This window comes from Vitis riparia, chromosome 15 (genome assembly GCF_004353265.1).
Source record: "Vitis riparia cultivar Riparia Gloire de Montpellier isolate 1030 chromosome 15, EGFV_Vit.rip_1.0, whole genome shotgun sequence".
In the NCBI taxonomy this organism is placed as follows: domain Eukaryota; kingdom Viridiplantae; phylum Streptophyta; class Magnoliopsida; order Vitales; family Vitaceae; genus Vitis; species Vitis riparia.
Window position 1 is genome coordinate 21,311,649 of NC_048445.1, and position 16,656 is coordinate 21,328,304.

The 16,656-nt window shown below is 38.2% G+C and overlaps 1 protein-coding gene across 3 annotated transcripts in view; it reads left to right on the forward strand.

The window, feature by feature from the left end:
* The first annotated feature begins 986 nt into the window (after positions 1–986).
* The window catches only part of LOC117932489 (TATA-binding protein-associated factor BTAF1), a 62,644-nt gene continuing 46,974 nt past the window's right edge, over positions 987–16,656 (forward strand). For 2 of the 3 annotated variants that reach the window (XM_034853757.1, XM_034853759.1), the window contains exons 1-6: positions 987–1,116; positions 1,645–1,784; positions 1,878–1,972; positions 11,100–11,317; positions 11,458–11,512; positions 15,915–15,996. In XM_034853757.1, the coding sequence (XP_034709648.1) occupies positions 1,736–1,784; positions 1,878–1,972; positions 11,100–11,317; positions 11,458–11,512; positions 15,915–15,996 (499 nt within the window). In that variant the 5' untranslated portion in view covers positions 987–1,116; positions 1,645–1,735. The remainder of the gene's footprint in view (positions 1,117–1,644; positions 1,785–1,877; positions 1,973–11,099; positions 11,318–11,457; positions 11,513–15,914; positions 15,997–16,656) is intronic. The other variant, XM_034853758.1, reaches the window with a different exon arrangement.

Below are 16,656 nucleotides of genomic sequence, written 5' to 3' on the forward strand. Positions count from 1 at the left end.
ATAATGATAGATTAAATATTACACTATTAAGGGATTTTTTAAAATGTTTTAATGATACAATATTAACTTTTTCTCAAATTTATATAATAAATTCATTAGCTAAGTAGATCTAATATTTATTAGGGTAAGTTTCCTTAAAGTTTTGGTTTAGCTATTAAGATCAAATGAGGCTTACCATAATTCAAAAGATTATGGTGAAATTCATCATACTTCGCAGATATGATTTTAGTATATAGTTTTATATATGTTACCATCCTATTTATTCTATACATGACTCTTAATATCTATCAATTTCCTCTAAATATAAACTTCCTTACTAAAATTTTGTCAAAAGATAGATCAACTTCTAATGTTTCTTTTAGTTGAAAGAATGTAATGATAAAAACTCAACACATCGAGGAGAAAAGAGAATTGTGAATAGCTATGGGAAAAATGCAACATAGAATAATAATAATGATATACAAATATATATGATTTGCAATTTAATTTTATTATGTATAGTTTAATAATTATTTGAGACATATGAAAAAGTGAGAAACCATAATAATTTCTAAAGTATTTTAAAAAAAATTCAAAGCAATAAATTCCAATTAACAACTTATTCAAGCTTAGAAATATATTCACAAACTATAAAATTATAATTTTCGATACAATAATTTATTAAAAACTTGTGTTGTAATTATAAAATCATAATTTATTAAGTAATATTTAAATTAAAAAAATTAAATTGGCCCAAAGCTAAAGCTTGGAACTCTATGGCTGGGCCTTGGGCATTAGAAAATGGGCTTGCCCGATCCGTCTTTCCGGCCCAAAAGTCAACCTAAGCCCGCTCGAAGCCTCAGATTGGGCTTTAGAACCGAAAACTGTTCTCAAGACCCAACGGGTTCTAATTAGTTCTTGCTGGATAAATGCACGCAAGGGGCCCACCAATCAGCCCATGGTAAGACCTCATGCAAATCACCGCAGAGGATCCACAGCAAAGCCAAGGACAAAAAGGCAATCTCTGTTTCGCGATGGAAGCCCAGACAAAGCGAAGCAAACCCTAATTGCCGAAGAAGACGAAGGACAAAGAAGAAGAAATTTTTCTTTAGGATCCCCACGAGCCTTCCGAATCTGGTAAGCTCTTCTTCCCCTTGGTAACTGCATGGAAATCTCATAATCATCATCATCATCTCCTTCCGCTCCATCATCATCTTCTTCATCATTTAATCCGAAGCATTTGGCAATTTCTCGCTTTCAATCGTTCATTATCACCATTTTAAGAGGAAGAAAATTCAAAATGAAAGGCCTTGTTGGGGAAGTTTCAGAGATATCTGTGGCCGCAACACATCTTTTTCTGTAAAGAAACCACAATTTATGAGATTCTCCCACTGTTTCGTGTTTGTCGGACTATAAATGTGAAAATTTTAATTCGATTTTGACCGTTTATCTCGTAATGAGTTTGGAAGATTAGAAGTGTTCAATGTCGAATGAGAGAAGCTGCGCCGATAATTACTATTATTGTCATTCATCTTTGATAGCTGTCCATTAAATAGCATTCTTTTATCCAATTTCCTTGGATAGCTGAAAAATATGAGTTTCTTTTACTATTTTGTGTTTGTTGGGCTGGAAATTTGGATTGGTTTTGACTATTTATCACTGTAGGATATCAGAAGAATAAGTGTGTTCAGTTTCGAATGAGAGAAGCTGCTGCTGATAATTGCTATTGTTATAATTTATATTTGAAGAAGGTGATATGTCTCACCAGTCATCTCGGCTTCATCGGCTTCTCACTCTGTTGGACAGTATCCTTTTTGTTTTTTGTTGGATTATTTTTTTTTTCAGTGTATTTCTTGATGGGTTCAATAGCATTTTATGTTTCTTTAACCCAAACTAAGCTGGTTCGACCCAAGCTACAAGGCTCACAGCGGCTCGACAGATTGGGGATATTGCAAAATCCCATCCTCAAGACTTGAACTCACTGTTGAGGAAGGTATTCAAATAATTAGTGATATGTCCTTTATTATTGTTATTATTTATGGCTTAGATGTTATTAGAATTATGCTGTTGAGTGGTAGAAAAGTATACATACCAGCTCTCAACCAATAGACACCATTGTCTATTGATAAGTTTGTTTTGAGTGGACTTTAAGGCTTTCTTGAAATTTCAATGTCAAGCTAATTTAGGTTAAAAAAATGGCCTAATACTAGAATTAGACCCACTACATGCTTTTTTGATAGATAAAGGCAATTGTATTAAAAGAAAAGGTATACACAACGTATACAATGTAAACAAAGAAATGTGAATACACAAAAACTAGCAACCACACCCTAGGAAGAACCTAACTAATCCACAAAATCTAGCAAGGATATAGAACCATCCCTAATGGACAATCTAACCCAATCCCAAAATAGATACAAAAAGGAGTTGTTAAATGTTTGGTCTAAACTTTCACAATTCTCAAAGGCTATCTTATTTCTCTCCCTCCAAATGGTCTAAAAAAGACATAAATGAGCAACTTTGTAAGCCTTTTTCCTTTTTCTACCAACAAAAGAGCCTCCCCAACTCAAGAGCAACCCTCTCACCGAAGAGTTCATCAACCATTGTGCATCAAATAAAGCAAAAATCGGCTGTCACAATATGTGAGCTTTCGAACAATATAGAAGAATATGATCACTCGTTTTTTTCCTCTTCTTTGTACATGTAGCATCTATTAGGCATCTTCCAACTGCTCTTTCTGAGCTGATCCTGTGTCAAAATCTTGGCCCAAGTTGCCTCCCAAGCAAGGAAGCTTACTCTAACGGGAGCTTAGGAGTTCTAAACTATACCATAAGAGAAAGGATTTGCTTTGCTACTGGCCATGAAAGAATAGAAGGACTTAATTGAAAAGATGCCATTTTTTGTATCCACCCACACCAAAATATCCTCAAAATCCAAAGAGAGGGATTGATCATGCAACCTCACAAAGAAGTTACCCACTTCCTCCAACTCCTAGTCATTCAACTATCTAAAAAAACCTATGATTCTAACTACCACCATCCCAAACATCAACCACCCAAGCATCCTTAGAGGAAGCTATAAAAAAAATATTTGGGAAAGCATCCTTCAAAGGCACATCCCAATACCATCTATCCTTCCAGAACTTCACCTTGTTCCTAGAACTAACCCTGAAGCAAGTGTTGACTTTAAAAGCCTCCTATCAATTTCTTATTACCTTCCAAACCTCCACTCCATACCTCTCTCTCACCCCTTTCATGCACTAACCCTCATCTTACCTGTTTCCAAAGAGGATCTCTTTTAGTCGCATATCTCCAATACCACTTTCCTAAAATTGCTAATTAAAGGTTAAAAAATTTCTGAAACCCAAACCACCCCCCCCCCCCCCCCCCCCCCCCCCCCCCCCCACCACCACCACCCAACCCCCTTCCTTTTTTTTTCCAAGCACACAACAAAACCTACTCAATAGATGGAGCTTGTTAACCAAAGCTCCCCCTTCCCAAAGGAAATCCCGTTGTATCTTTTACTATCTAATCGCTACCCTCTTAGGGATGACACAGAGGGACATATGATATATTGGTAAGCTAGATAGGGTGCTCTTAATTAGAGTCTGCCTTCCATTTTTTGAGAGATATTGCTGCTGCTTCTACAAAGCAAGCCTTTTCTGAAACCTCTCCTCCACCCCTTCCCAAACCTTTGAAGACTTGTAAGGCGCGCCTAAAAGAAGATCTAGATAGGTGGTTGGGAGAGCTCTCTCACTTTGCAACCTAGAATCTTAGCAAGCTCCTCCAAATTCGAGACATCCCCAAATGGAATCAACTCACTTTTCCCTAGGTTAATCTTTAGCCCTGAACATGCTTCAAACCACATGAAGCAAACTTAGATACTCAAGATTTTCCTTACTAGCATCACAAAGAATGAGAGTATTGTCTACGAAAAACAAATGAGACACCTCCACTCCCACATCATGCCTTCTTCTAACTACAAAACCATTGATAAAACAACCCTCATTCGCCCTAGAGAGCAAGTGGGAGAGGGCCTCCATCGCCAAGATAAACAAATAAGGTGACAAAGGGTCTCCTTGTCTCAGATCTGTAGAGCTTTGGAAAAAACTTGAAGGGGTACCATTTATCAAAATAGAGAAATGAGCTGTAAAAATACACCATCTAATCCATCCTATCTACTTGGAACTAAACCCCATTTTCTCTATAACTGTAAGGATAAAGCTTCAATTAGCATGCTCATAAGTCTTTTTGATGTCCAACTTACATAAGATTCCTTTCAAATTGTCTTTAATTCTAAAATCAATAGCTTCATTTGCTATCAGCACTGCATCCAAAATTTGTCTCCTTGCCACAAAGGCATGCTAAAAATCTGAGACTAAAGAACCCACCGTCTTTTTTGGTCTGTTTGCTAGGACATTAGCCAAAAGCTTGTATAACCCTCTTATCAAGCTAATGGGTCTAAAGCCCTTAAGGTCTTTTGCACGCCCTTTCTTAGGAACCAATACTAAAAACGTAACATTTGAGCTCCTCTCAAAAGACCCCAAGTCATAGAATTCACCAAAAAAACCCATGACCTCATGTTTCACAATATCCTAACTATACTGCCAAAAAGCCAAGGAAAAGCTATCCGGGCCCTAGGCCTTGTCACCATTCAAACCGAATAAAGCTACAAGCACCTCCTCTTCAAAGAAGGGTATCTCTAAGGTTGCTGAAATAGTTGGCTGCAAGGAGGAGAATACCAGCCCATCTATACTCGACCTTCACTCCCCCGCCCTTGCTAGAATCCTTTGAAAAGCATTTGCCACCCCTTCTTTGATGCTATTATCCCTAACTAACAGCTCACCATTTACTCTTAGCTTGGCCATAAGGTTTCTCCTTTGAGCATTGACCATTTTATGAAAGAATCTTATGTTTTTGTCCCCTTCTTTTAGCCACAACTCTCTTGACTTCTGCCTCCAGGATATTTCTTCCATCTTTGCCCATTTTTTAAACTCATCCATCACCTTTCTTCTAACCTCATTTTCCTCTATTATAAGAGGCCGTTCCCTTTCCTTTGCATCCCACAACCCTAATTGTGCCAAAGCCTCAAGTTTCTTGGTGGACATATTTCCATTAACTTCCTTATTCCAAATTTTAAGGTCCCGTTTCAAGGCTTTAAGCTTCGCTGTCAGAATGTAATTGAAGGACCCTTGAACACTGTAAGACCAAATCATTGATTTAACGATTCTGTGCTTATCCCCCTCGTTTATCCCTCTCACATTCCAAGCAAAGATTTTGTGCTTCATTGACACACTTTGGCTAATTCTCCAGAAGACTTCCTTCCTTTTCTCCCACCAAAGGAGTTAATCCTATAAGAAACAAAGCATTCCAATTTTTGTAACTCCCTCTCATTGACCCGCTATCTGCTTTCCATGCAAAGCAAATACTTTTCATATTTTAATGTCCTATATGAAGCTCTTTTCAAGGGAGATTTCATGCCTTATTTTTGGTCTTGTTATGTTCCTGGCTTTTTATTGTCTGTTAGTCTTACCATTTTGATAGGCTAAAATTTAATGTGAAAATATGTGGCTCTTTTGCCCTTGTTTAGAGATTTTACTAGTGGGTGATGAATGAATACTAGTCATTGTTTGAAGTGCTGTTAGTTTATGAAAAAATTACAGCTGGTAAAAGCTAAGCTGAAGATACATAACAAACCCACTTTTGGGGCCTTAAAAGAGAGGAATGGGTCCATTATTACGGATATTGGACAAGTGGATGCTTTTGAAGTTTCGAGCAGTTCGCTTGAAGAATTGATTCCTTAGAGCTTCTAGGAAGTTAGAATTAGAGGATATTCTTTTCAAGGAGAAAATGCTCTAGAGATAAAAAGTAAAGAGTTAAATAGGTCAAGGAAGGTGATTGAATTCCAAAATTTTAGGATTTTTATATCTTTTTAAATTTAGGTTTCTTATTTTCGCTTTACTTATCAAAAAAAAAAAAAAATCCAAAATTTTAGGTTGAGTGGGCAATTGTGGAAGGAAGCAAAAGCTGTTAAAATCCTTGATGATAGAGAAATCCTCATTGTTTTTCCTCAAGGACAAATGTAGAGTCATAGAGGATTGAAAGGTCGAGTTTGTCCCTTTTTTTTTTTTGAGGAAAATGCTAGTAGGATTGATTTCTGCAAGGACAAATGTAGTGCCTGAGGATTGATTTCCTATTTTTTTTGCAAATCAAAGATGTTGCTTTACATATGAACAAGGATCAAACACTAGATTTGATTTTTTTTTATTTCAGCAATGTTAGCCCATTGCAAGAGAGGATTTTTTGAAATGTTTCTCTTAATTTAAGAATAGGAGAGTTTTGATAGAAGCACCAATGTCACCTTTATTGCTCTTGATCTTGAGAGAGATTCACTCAGTAGAATTATAGACTTTAGTTTGGTAACCAATCTCTATGCGATAATTGCTAAGGTGCTTTGTAAGTGTTTTTGGACGGTTCTACAAGAGAACATTTCACCTTTGTGTAGAGGTTTTATGAAAAGCAGAGAAATTTTGGATGCATCTCTTATTGCAAAGGAGTTCATGGATGAAAAAATTCTCATTAGGTGAGGATGGGGTTTTCTTCAAAATTAATTTTGAAAATACTTAAGATCATGCTATTGGGGCTCTTTTAATCATGCTTTAGGTCTCAGTATGTAATCTGTGGTCTTGGTCTAGGGTGTTTGTAGATATATACCCTATTTCTCTTGTTAGCTTTATTGATTGGTTAGGCTCTAAGTAAGGGCAGGTGATGTTTTTTGCTTCTCTCCCACCCCCTTTAGGTTGAGCCTTTAAGCCTTTATTGTATACTTTGAGGGCACTGCTTTTGGTGTCTTCTCTTTACTTTATATACGACTTTTCTTTACCTATCAAAAAAAATAAAATGCTGACGTTGAAGTAGAAGCCATGATATTAAAGGAGCTATTATGATATCATAAAAGTTACATTGAACATGAAGGTGTAAATCATGGACAATATTTTTCTTTTAGCAATCTTGCGTGTGAGTTTGCTCTCACTTGTTTATAGTTAAGGTGTGTGCCATGGACAATATTTTGCAGAGAATTTAGTGATTCTTGAGAGTTGGGTATAATGGGAGTAAATCATAGAGGAAAATGTTGGTTTGAATGGGAATAAAAATCCTTTGAAATTTCATTGGAGTTAGTCAAAGGTAAGGCTATTGGGAAGATTGTGGAAAGGGATCGGGTGTTATTCTCTTGGATTTTTGGAGAGAGGGGTCTTGCTTGGTTGTTAGAGAGGTGGAAGCTTTACTATGTAAGGAAGTATAGGGAGTCCTTTAGAAGGGTCCAAAATGAAGATGGAAGGGGCTACAACTTGGAGTTGTGCAAGAACAAAGATGGAAGATTCTTCCTTTGTTTAGTTTTGTTTGCAGAGGAGAAAAGGTTCTCCTTGGTTTTCCTAGAGGGAAGGGAACTTTTAGGGGGATGGAAGATCCTTGCCACCAAACTGAGGAGCATTGGAGTTGTCCCTACACCTAGGCAATTTGAGGCTTCTATGGAGTTTCTTTAGGGGCTGGAGGAGAAGGGAGGGGATACCCATTTAAAGCATGCTTCCTTTGCACATATGCTAAATAGAGGCAAGAGGGAGGTGGGTGAGTTAGTCTTGATTGAGAGCGGGATAGAGGAGGTTATGAGCAATTCATTGTTCCTCAAGAAATGTTTACCTATCAAAAAAGGAAAAAAAAAAAGTGTCTGGTGAGGGGAGGTGAGATGTTTCTTCAAGCTGAATGCCGATTATGGACTCATTGAAATCTTAGGCAATGCATTCTTGAGGATTGAAAGGTGATTTACAACTATCTTTGTTGTGAGGCCCTCTCATATTATTTGAGTTTGAAAATGTTTTTGAAGCCAAAAGGGTTTGACATTTGTGGCCTAGTTTGTTTGAGGAGAGAAGATTACAGTTGGATTGGTGGTGGCCAAATGGTGGTTGCTTTAGAGAAGGTGTTTGTGGTGGTGAAGTTTGGGTGAGAGTGTTAGGACTACCAATGCATTTGTGAGGAAAAGAGTTTTTTGAGAAGGCCTAATAAGGCTAGCCCAAAGGTCTTTTTTCCAAACCTAGTAGAGGGCTATGGGTATGAAGGCCTGAGGGTCTTGAAAGTTCTCTTGTTGGTGGAGCATTTGTTAGCTCCATGGCAACCGCCGTTGAACCCCTTATGAGGGTGACGTATTAGGGTTTGGTGGAGAGGGTTTTCAGGGGTCGATGGTGCCCTCTTGGCAGGAGCTACGAGTTTTAAAGGTAGGCTATCATCTCCCCCTTCTCCCCCTTTTTTTTTTAGCTGGGTCGCCTGTTGTTGGCAGTGGGCTAATGGATTAGTCAAAGTCGAGGCCTTCCTTCGTGCTTTTGGGATTTGGATTTTGGCCGCTAAGGTTGATGCTTCAAGATGGTAATTTGTTGGATTTTCCGGAGAATGCTACAAAGGGTCCCTTTATAGCTAAGTTTACAGTTCAGATCAATGGGACCCTAACAAGCTTTTTTCATAGATCTAGAGGGTTGAGGCAAGGATACCCTTTGTCTCCTTATTTATTTGTTTTGGCAATGGAGACTCTTAGTCTTCTTCTTAAGAGAGCTAAGGAGGGAGGTTTTATTTTAGGTTTTAAGGTTGGAGGCAAAGGTGGTAAGGGAGTGAAGGTGTCTCACTTTTCGTTTGTGGATGATACTTTGGTTTTTTGTGAGGCTTGCAAGGACCAACTTTTGCATCTTCATTAGACTTTAATGCGGCTTGAAGCGATTTTAGGGCTCAAGACCCATTTAGAAAAAAGTGAGTTAATCTTAGTAGGAAGAGTTCCTATTATGGAGGAGTTGGTGGAGATATTGGGATGTAGGGTGGGGTCATTACCTTCCAGGTACCTTGGCCTATGTTTAGGTGTTGTCTTTAAGTCGACAATAAGTTGAGACTTGGTGGAAGAGAGGGTGCATAAAAGGCTTGCAAGGTGGAAGAGACAATACTTGTTTAGGGGTTGGTGCTCTTTGGAGGTGAGGGAGTGTTATGGAGTTGGGTTGTAGAAGTCTAAAAGGAAAGGGTGGGATGCTCTCCAAAGCAAGATTTCCTAAAGGTTCATTTTTGGAAGGACATTTGGTGTGGAAACACTCCTTTGAAAACCTCTTTCCCATCTTTGTTCACTATAGCCACCTTAACGGATGCTTGGGTATGTGACGCTTGGGAGCAGGCTAATAATGGGGACAAAGCAAGATTTCCCAAAGGTTCGTTTTTGGAAGGACATTTGGCTTGGAGACACCCCTTTGAGAACCTCTTTCCCATCTTTGTTCACTATAGCCACCTTAAAGGATGCTTGGGTATGAGACGCTTGGGAGCAGGTTAATGATGGGGATTATTGAACCCTTGTTTCTTAAGGAATTTCCAAGAATGGGAGTTGGATAGTATTGGTGCTCTCCTCTTATGCTTGCAAGGCAAATCGGTGAGTAGGGAGGTAGAGGACAAAGTAATGTGGATGGTTAGGAAGGAAGGCAAGTTTTCAGTTAAGTCTTTCTATTGTGGGATGGCACAAAGGGGTTCAAATTTGTTCCTGACAAGGTTTATTTTGGAATTCTTGGGTTTCAACAAGAGTAAGGTTTTTTGTTTGGGAAGCAACTTGGAGAGGGATTCTAACTTTGGACAAGTTGAAGAGGAGAGGGTGGATGTTGGTGAATCTTTGTAGAGGCGAGGAGGAATCTTGTGATCACATCCTTTTTCATTGCTCCAAGGTAGGTATGTTATGGTAATTGATATTCTCCTTGTTTGGAGTGTTTTGGGTGTGCATTCCTTAGTCAAAGCAATGCTTCTAAGTTGACATTGTCGTTTTATTAGAAAGAACATAAAGAAGGCTTGGAATGTGTCTCCTCTTTGGTTGTATTGAACTATTTGGAAAGAGAGAAATAGAAGGGCTTTTGAAAATGTTGAGCTATCAGATCAAAAGTTAAATTTCTATGTAACTTTTTAAAATGGACTAGAGGGGGTTTAGGGGTTGATTCCTTGTCTATGATTGATTTCATCGTTTGGTTAGGTCGCTAGTAAGGGGTGGGCTTTTGTGTTTTTGCTTGGAGTGTGCTTGTATACTTCCTGTGTAGTTTGTGTTGTCTTTCATGGCTTTTCAATTTAATGCACTTTTTACCTATCAAATATATATATAGATGGAGATGATGGATTTGGGGCTGCATATCTTCAGTTAGTTTTGTAGTTTCAGTTAGTAGCACTGGTAAGAGTTGGGTAATATCAAGAGGGAAGGCAGAAAGGCTGCCTTTCTCCATTCTTTTTACAAATTGTTGCAATTTGCAAATGGGGTTGAGTGGATTAATGACTGAAGCCAAGTGTAAAGGGGTTTTGGTGGATGTATTCGTGTCTCATTTGCAATTTGCAAATGCTACTATTTTCTTTTCTGTAGCTGGGGTTAGGAGTTCACATTAACAAGCTTACCTCTTAGTTCTTGGAAGGGTGTCCGTCCTTCAGGGTAAATCTTAGTAAAAGCACTCTTAGGCATTAATTTCAATATTGGTGTTCCCTATAGGTGCTGCTGCAGGTGCTGAACCCTGAGCCAGCTAACCAAAGGTTTAGGTTGGTAGAGTTTGGATTGGCTCTTTTCTCTTTTGGGTATTCATACAGCTCCTATTTAGGACCCAAGGATTTATAGGAAATTAAATGGATGAAAGAAAGCCATTTCTCCTTTGGATGAAAGTTATATTGTCAAAATCTTGTTTGATTCATATTGCCACTTACCTCCTGGTCTTGATGATCCCAGTTAATGTTTTGTTTAGAATTCAGCAGGATTTCTTGTGGTCCAGGTTTGATTGTAGGAGGAGAGACCATTTGATAGGATGCAATTAGGTTTGTACGTTGAAATGTGGATGGGGATACCGGTGGGGTTTCTACATGAGTCCCTTGTTCTTCTTACACATGGGCTGCAGCCATTGGAGCTGTTTCCTTTTTTCCTTTTTACCTTCTGAGTGAAGCTTTAGTTTATTTTTCTTGAGCATACGCAGGGTAGTTGTCCAATTGGTCATGAGTTGTTCAGTACAGTTCTTTGTTTATTATACTATTGAGTGTAGATTTATCTTTCTATTATCTGGCTTAACCAGCGTTTTGTGAATTTAGGTTTCTCAATATCTCCGTAGTAAAAATTGGGATACAAGGGTTGCTGCTGCTCATGCTATTGGCGCCATTGCTGAGAATGTGAAGCATTCATCTTTGTCTGAATTATTTGCTTGTGTTGGAAAAAGAATGTCAGAAGCAGGTATTTCTGGTGAAGTCGAAGATGTGGTGGCATGGCCTGATTATCATCCCAAAATTATGGCTGGCAGTCCATTTAGAAGGTTAGTAATGCTTCTTTTTTATTCCATGCTTAGTTCTTCTCTTTGGTATTCTTTTAGATAAAATTGATCTTTATGTTCAAAATTGTAAGTGAGAAAAAAATTATATGTTATCTCACTTCTCCACTGTTAAATTATAACAGCTTTGATATTAACAAGGTGCTGGAGTTTGGTGCATTATTGGCATCTGGTGGACAGGTAATGCTCTTCTTTTTTCTGTGAATTTAAAATTTCTATATATTTTTTAATCATAATAATGCAACTGACTTGATGAGGGTAGGGTTTTCTATTTATTTTAAAAAAGAGGGGTGAAGAAGCCCCAGTAGTAAGCAAAGGGTGAAAGTATTGTCTTGTGTGATTTACTGCCTCCTATTCATTCAGCAATCTCAGGTACATGATACATAAAAAGATGAATGATCCACACCAACAGAATAAGGTTCTGCTTGTTGATAAATACTAAGGAATCAGCATTCTCTGTTGAAAAATCCTAGCATTTCTTATCTTTCATAGCATCTAAAAAGATGACAGGAAAAATAAGGTCAACCATGTCATCCTTCTTAGCACAAAAGCACTAGAATGCCAAGTCTCCTACAAATGAAGAGTTGCTATTAAGAAGCTGGAGTCGTCCAGGATGTGGATAAAGAATAAAGCACAAAGGACTGACGTGCCCTTGCACTGAGTTGAATGACTGTCAATTGACTTCTCATTAATCTAGCTCCTAGCAGATTGAGCATGTATTTTACCAAAATTGCCTTTCTATGGTGTGAGGCAGTTTCTGAAATTGTGAGGAAAAGAGTTCTCCTCATTAAGAAAAGAAATGCATGGGAGCTGACACATGCACTCTCTTCTGAAGAAAAGTAATCTATATTCATCAGATGTTAGAATTGGAAAGTGAAGCTGATCAAGAAAAAACCTGCCAACTAGATCAAGCATCTCCTATACCAACTTGCTCAAATTTCTTGCTACATCTCTGGATCAAAAAGACATCAAAATTTGGAATCTGCAGTCATGTTGATGGAGACAAGTGGCGGCCGCCTTTAAAAGTTTATCAAAGGTGCAAAGGAGTGGGCTCCATGCCCAAACTTTAATTTGGCTCCCTCTGGATGATAATGGGCTTAGTTGGGATCTTATATAAGTCAATATGGGTTCAGCCCAGAAAGTGCTTTCCAGAAATCAAGTTATGGGCCTAGTTAATGGTTATAAGTTACCATTTTCTGTCATTATTATTGTCATTTTCCAATAGTCTTTAATGTGGTCAATAGTCAGTCTAAGTTTGTTATTTTCAAGTTGCATTGTTACTGTGTCTAGTTCCAAGGAGTTATAAGTCCCTAGAAAAGTTTTATATAGTAAGTAGTTGATTAGTTTTTTGAGAGGAATGAATGAATGAATGAATTTCCAGCAGGCACTATTTTCTTTGTGTTAGACAAAGAGTACTTGGGTGTGAAGCCTAAAGGTTTCGAGAAGTGATTCCTAGGGTCCTTTCAATTATACTCTCCTTGCATTTTACCTTCTGTGTTGCATCACATGTTTGTCCCTCTCAAAACTAGGATGCCATGAGAAGGACCTGGATCCACCTGAAGAATTTTGCAAAGTTAGCAATGCTAACCAGCAGGGTGGTGGATTGCACCATGAAACTTTTTAGGTCTCAATTTGAACTGCCTAGCCACTTCGTACTTAAGGCTATTCAAATCTTACCAAGACCAAGGCTGAGTCCCAAGCCATTTTCTGGCTGCTCTTATTAAATATCAATGAGAAAATGATGGGAGGATGTTGTAAAGATTTACCTCTTTAGTTTATGGGTTGTTAGATCAATTTAGCGAAAATCTGACTATTCCTCCATTTTTTTCTTTTGATCAGACAGTTCTCCATTACCCACTGCAGAGCAAGATAAAACATTAAACTTGGGCATGACTTATATAATACCATTCCACATACAATACAGAAGGATATGGAGACATCATTAGAACTCCTATCATCAAGCTTCTATAGTTCTGTTCCCCTGTTGTCATGTTTAAGAATTGGATGTAGCCAGAAGAGAGTAAAAATTCAGGTGCTTTTAGCTCCTCTATGCATGGTTTCTTCTTTTGTCTTTGCTTGAATTTCCTACTACTGATACTTCAATTCTGTTACAGAAGTTACTTGCTTTTGTTCTTATTATTCCCTCTGTGTTTCATTTGGCTCCACTCCTTTGTACTTTGCCTACTCCTTTGTTCTTTGGTAGATGTAAACTCCTAAGTATCACTGAGATGGGATAATTGAGAGACCGATCTTTTGTATTGGATCTTCAGGATAAGCACACACATTCTGACTATTTTGAGAGACCAATCTTTGTCCATTGTTGTTTCTAAGGATATATCTGGGACTTCCTTTGGGGGCTGGTCATAATTCAGTTGCAAGTTGGGATGGGGTGGAAGAGAGGTTCCGGAAAAGGCTTGTCATGTGGAAGAGATAATTTATTTCTAAAGGAGGGAGGATTACCTTTATTCGTAGCACATTGTCAACCATTCCCATTTACTATGTGTCTATGCTATGTATGCCACAAGTAGTAAGGCTGAGGCTAGAAAAAATTCAAAGGGACTTTCTTTGGCGTGGGAGAAAGTTGGAGAAGAAGCCTCATCTTGTGAAGTGGTCGATTGTTTGTTCAGATAAAAGAAAGGGCGGCTTGGGTGTTAGATGTCTTTCTAAACTTAATAGAGCCCTCTTAGGTAAATGGAGTTGGTGCTTTGTGGAAGAAAGGGAGGCTCTATGGCATCAAGCTATTATTGGAAATTATGGGGTAGAAGAAGGAGGGTGGTGTACTGGAGAAGTAAGGGAAGGGTATGAGGTGGGGCTTTGGAAGGAAATTAGAAAGGAATGACCTTTTATGAAAGACAAATTTGTTTTTTCTATAGGGAATGGTTGAAGAGTGAGATTTTGGAAGGATAGGTGGTGTGGAGAAGAGACTCTTAGCATTTCTTTTCCATCTTTGTATGCTTTGGCGACTTCCAAAGAGGCATGGGTGGCGGAGGTTTGGATACTTTAGGGGAGGAGGGGGGCTAAAATCCACGCTTTTTGAGACTGTTTAATGATTGGGATATGAAGACAGTAGAGAGATTACTTTTCTCTTTGCAAGGAAAGAGTGGTTTTCAATTTGGAGGATAAGTTATGGTGGAAGGAGGCAAAGGGTGGTAATTTTTCCGTTAAATCCTTTTATAGTGCTTTGGAGGGTAGTAGCACAGTCCTGTTCCCGAAAAGTATTATTTGGAGCCCATTTGTTCCGACTGAGGTTGGTTTTTTTGCTTGGGAAGCTATTGGGGTTAAAGTTCTAACTTTGGACCAACTAAAGAAGAGGGGTTGGGCACTTCCAAACAGATGTTATCTTTGTGGGGATGCCGAAGAGTCTATAAATCATCTTTTAATTCATTGCACAAAGGCAAGGGTTTTATGGGACTTGTTATTTAACCTTTTTGGGGGTTCTATGGGTTCTTTCTTCATCGGTGAAGGAGATTCTTCTTGGGTGGCATGGGTAGTTTGTGGGCAAGAAATGGGTGAAGGTTTGTAAAGCAGCCCCCTTATGCCTCTTTGGACGGTTTGGAGGGAAAGAAATAGGGTTGCATTTAAAAATGAGGATTTTCGATCCAAAGGATGAAATTTTCTTTTGTTAGCAATTTGTGGTCTTGGTCTAAGTGTTGTAATGTTGACAGACCTAATTCTTTATTTAACTTTTTTGTGTAGGGTGGGCAATAGATGAGGGTGGGTAAATTTTTTGTATCCCCTCCCTTTTGTTTTTAGCCTATAAGGCGCTTGTTGTATACTTCCTGTATGCTTTGAGTTTGCCTTTGGGTGCCCTGTTTCTTTTAGTATACTCTTTTCTGCATCTTTGCCTAAGGAATGGTCACTATATCAGCTTGTCTTTAGATAGTTGCTTGGTATCCTGCAAAGGGAGGTTTATAGAGAGCAACCTCTTGGAAATGTTGCTCAATGGATTCAAATTGGGTGCATAGCCCAATGGCATGCTACTTGTGGATCCATAAAGTTGGCTTGAAAGTTTTAGTTAGTACTCTCAAGGCATGGACAAAGGGAACTATTGTTGATCCTTGTATATTTGTGTGATGACATCATAGCAGTGTTATTATTATGGTTGTGCATGCAGATGAAATACTTGTTAGAGGAAGGAAAATGAGTATATGTAATTGTAAGTATCCTTTAAGCCAGGTCCTTGAGGCTTGTCAAGTGCAAGGGGTTGGAATGTGGATAGGGGAGCTTCTAGGTTTGATTCCTAGAAAGGGAAAAAGGTTACCTACTAAAAAAAAGGCAAAATCGGTATAGTAGGTGCTAAAATGGGTTGATTTTTTTTACAGACTCAATTACTGCTCTTGAGGGCTGACTCAAGTGCTAAAAGGTTGGGGTGGGGTTGTAGGAGGTTCTAGGTTCAAGTCTTAATAGGGACAGAAAAAGGAAAAATAAAATGCTTGTGTAATTAATTTAATGCTTGTGTAATTACTTGACATATTCTTTATTGTAAATGTTTCTTACATTGTAAAGGGATAGGTGGTATTGATTTCCTTTAAATTTTCTTTTATGGTTATTTGTATTAAAAATGAACATGGTTTCAATTCAGGAGTATGATATTGCAAGTGATAATACCAAGAATCCAAGGGATCGATTGGCTCGTCAGAAACAAAATCTTCGACGTCGTTTGGGTTAGTAAATGTTGTTTTTTCATATTTTTTTATGGGTTGGTAACATAGATGATAGAAACCGATTCTTTTATGGACTTTAGTTTGCATGTTATTGTCAATAATTTAGAGAATTATCACAATATAAGATTCCATTTTAAACAATAAAGGTCTTTGACTTTTTGAACCTTTTTTTGTGATTTGACATTCACATCTATCTTTACTGTTGATTTCTACAACAATTACAGTTAACTCATTGATCCTCATAGAGGCTATAAAGTCTTTGAGATTTTCTCTCATGTTTGGCTGCTTGTTGGTGAAGAGGTCTCGGCATTGCTTCTGGGAGGACTGTTGATGGCAAGAGTAACCCTTTAAAGGCATCTATCCTTGTCCTCTCTGGATCTTTCTAAAGAACGGGTTCCACATGAATATTTACTGCAATCCCTTTCTCCAGTCAGTTAGAGCTTCAATTTCTGCAGCGATTTGCTTGACTAATAGATTTATGATTTCTCATCCCTTCTCCCTTGAAAGAGCATATATTTATGCTTTACTTGATGAGAAGTTCCTGGTCCTAGACAATCATGGTTCTCTCTTCTGAGTCCTTTTAACTACCTCTTGAAAATCTAAATTAGCTGTCTTTATCTTAACAAGCTGATATGGAAGGGCAAGAGTTTCTCCTAAATA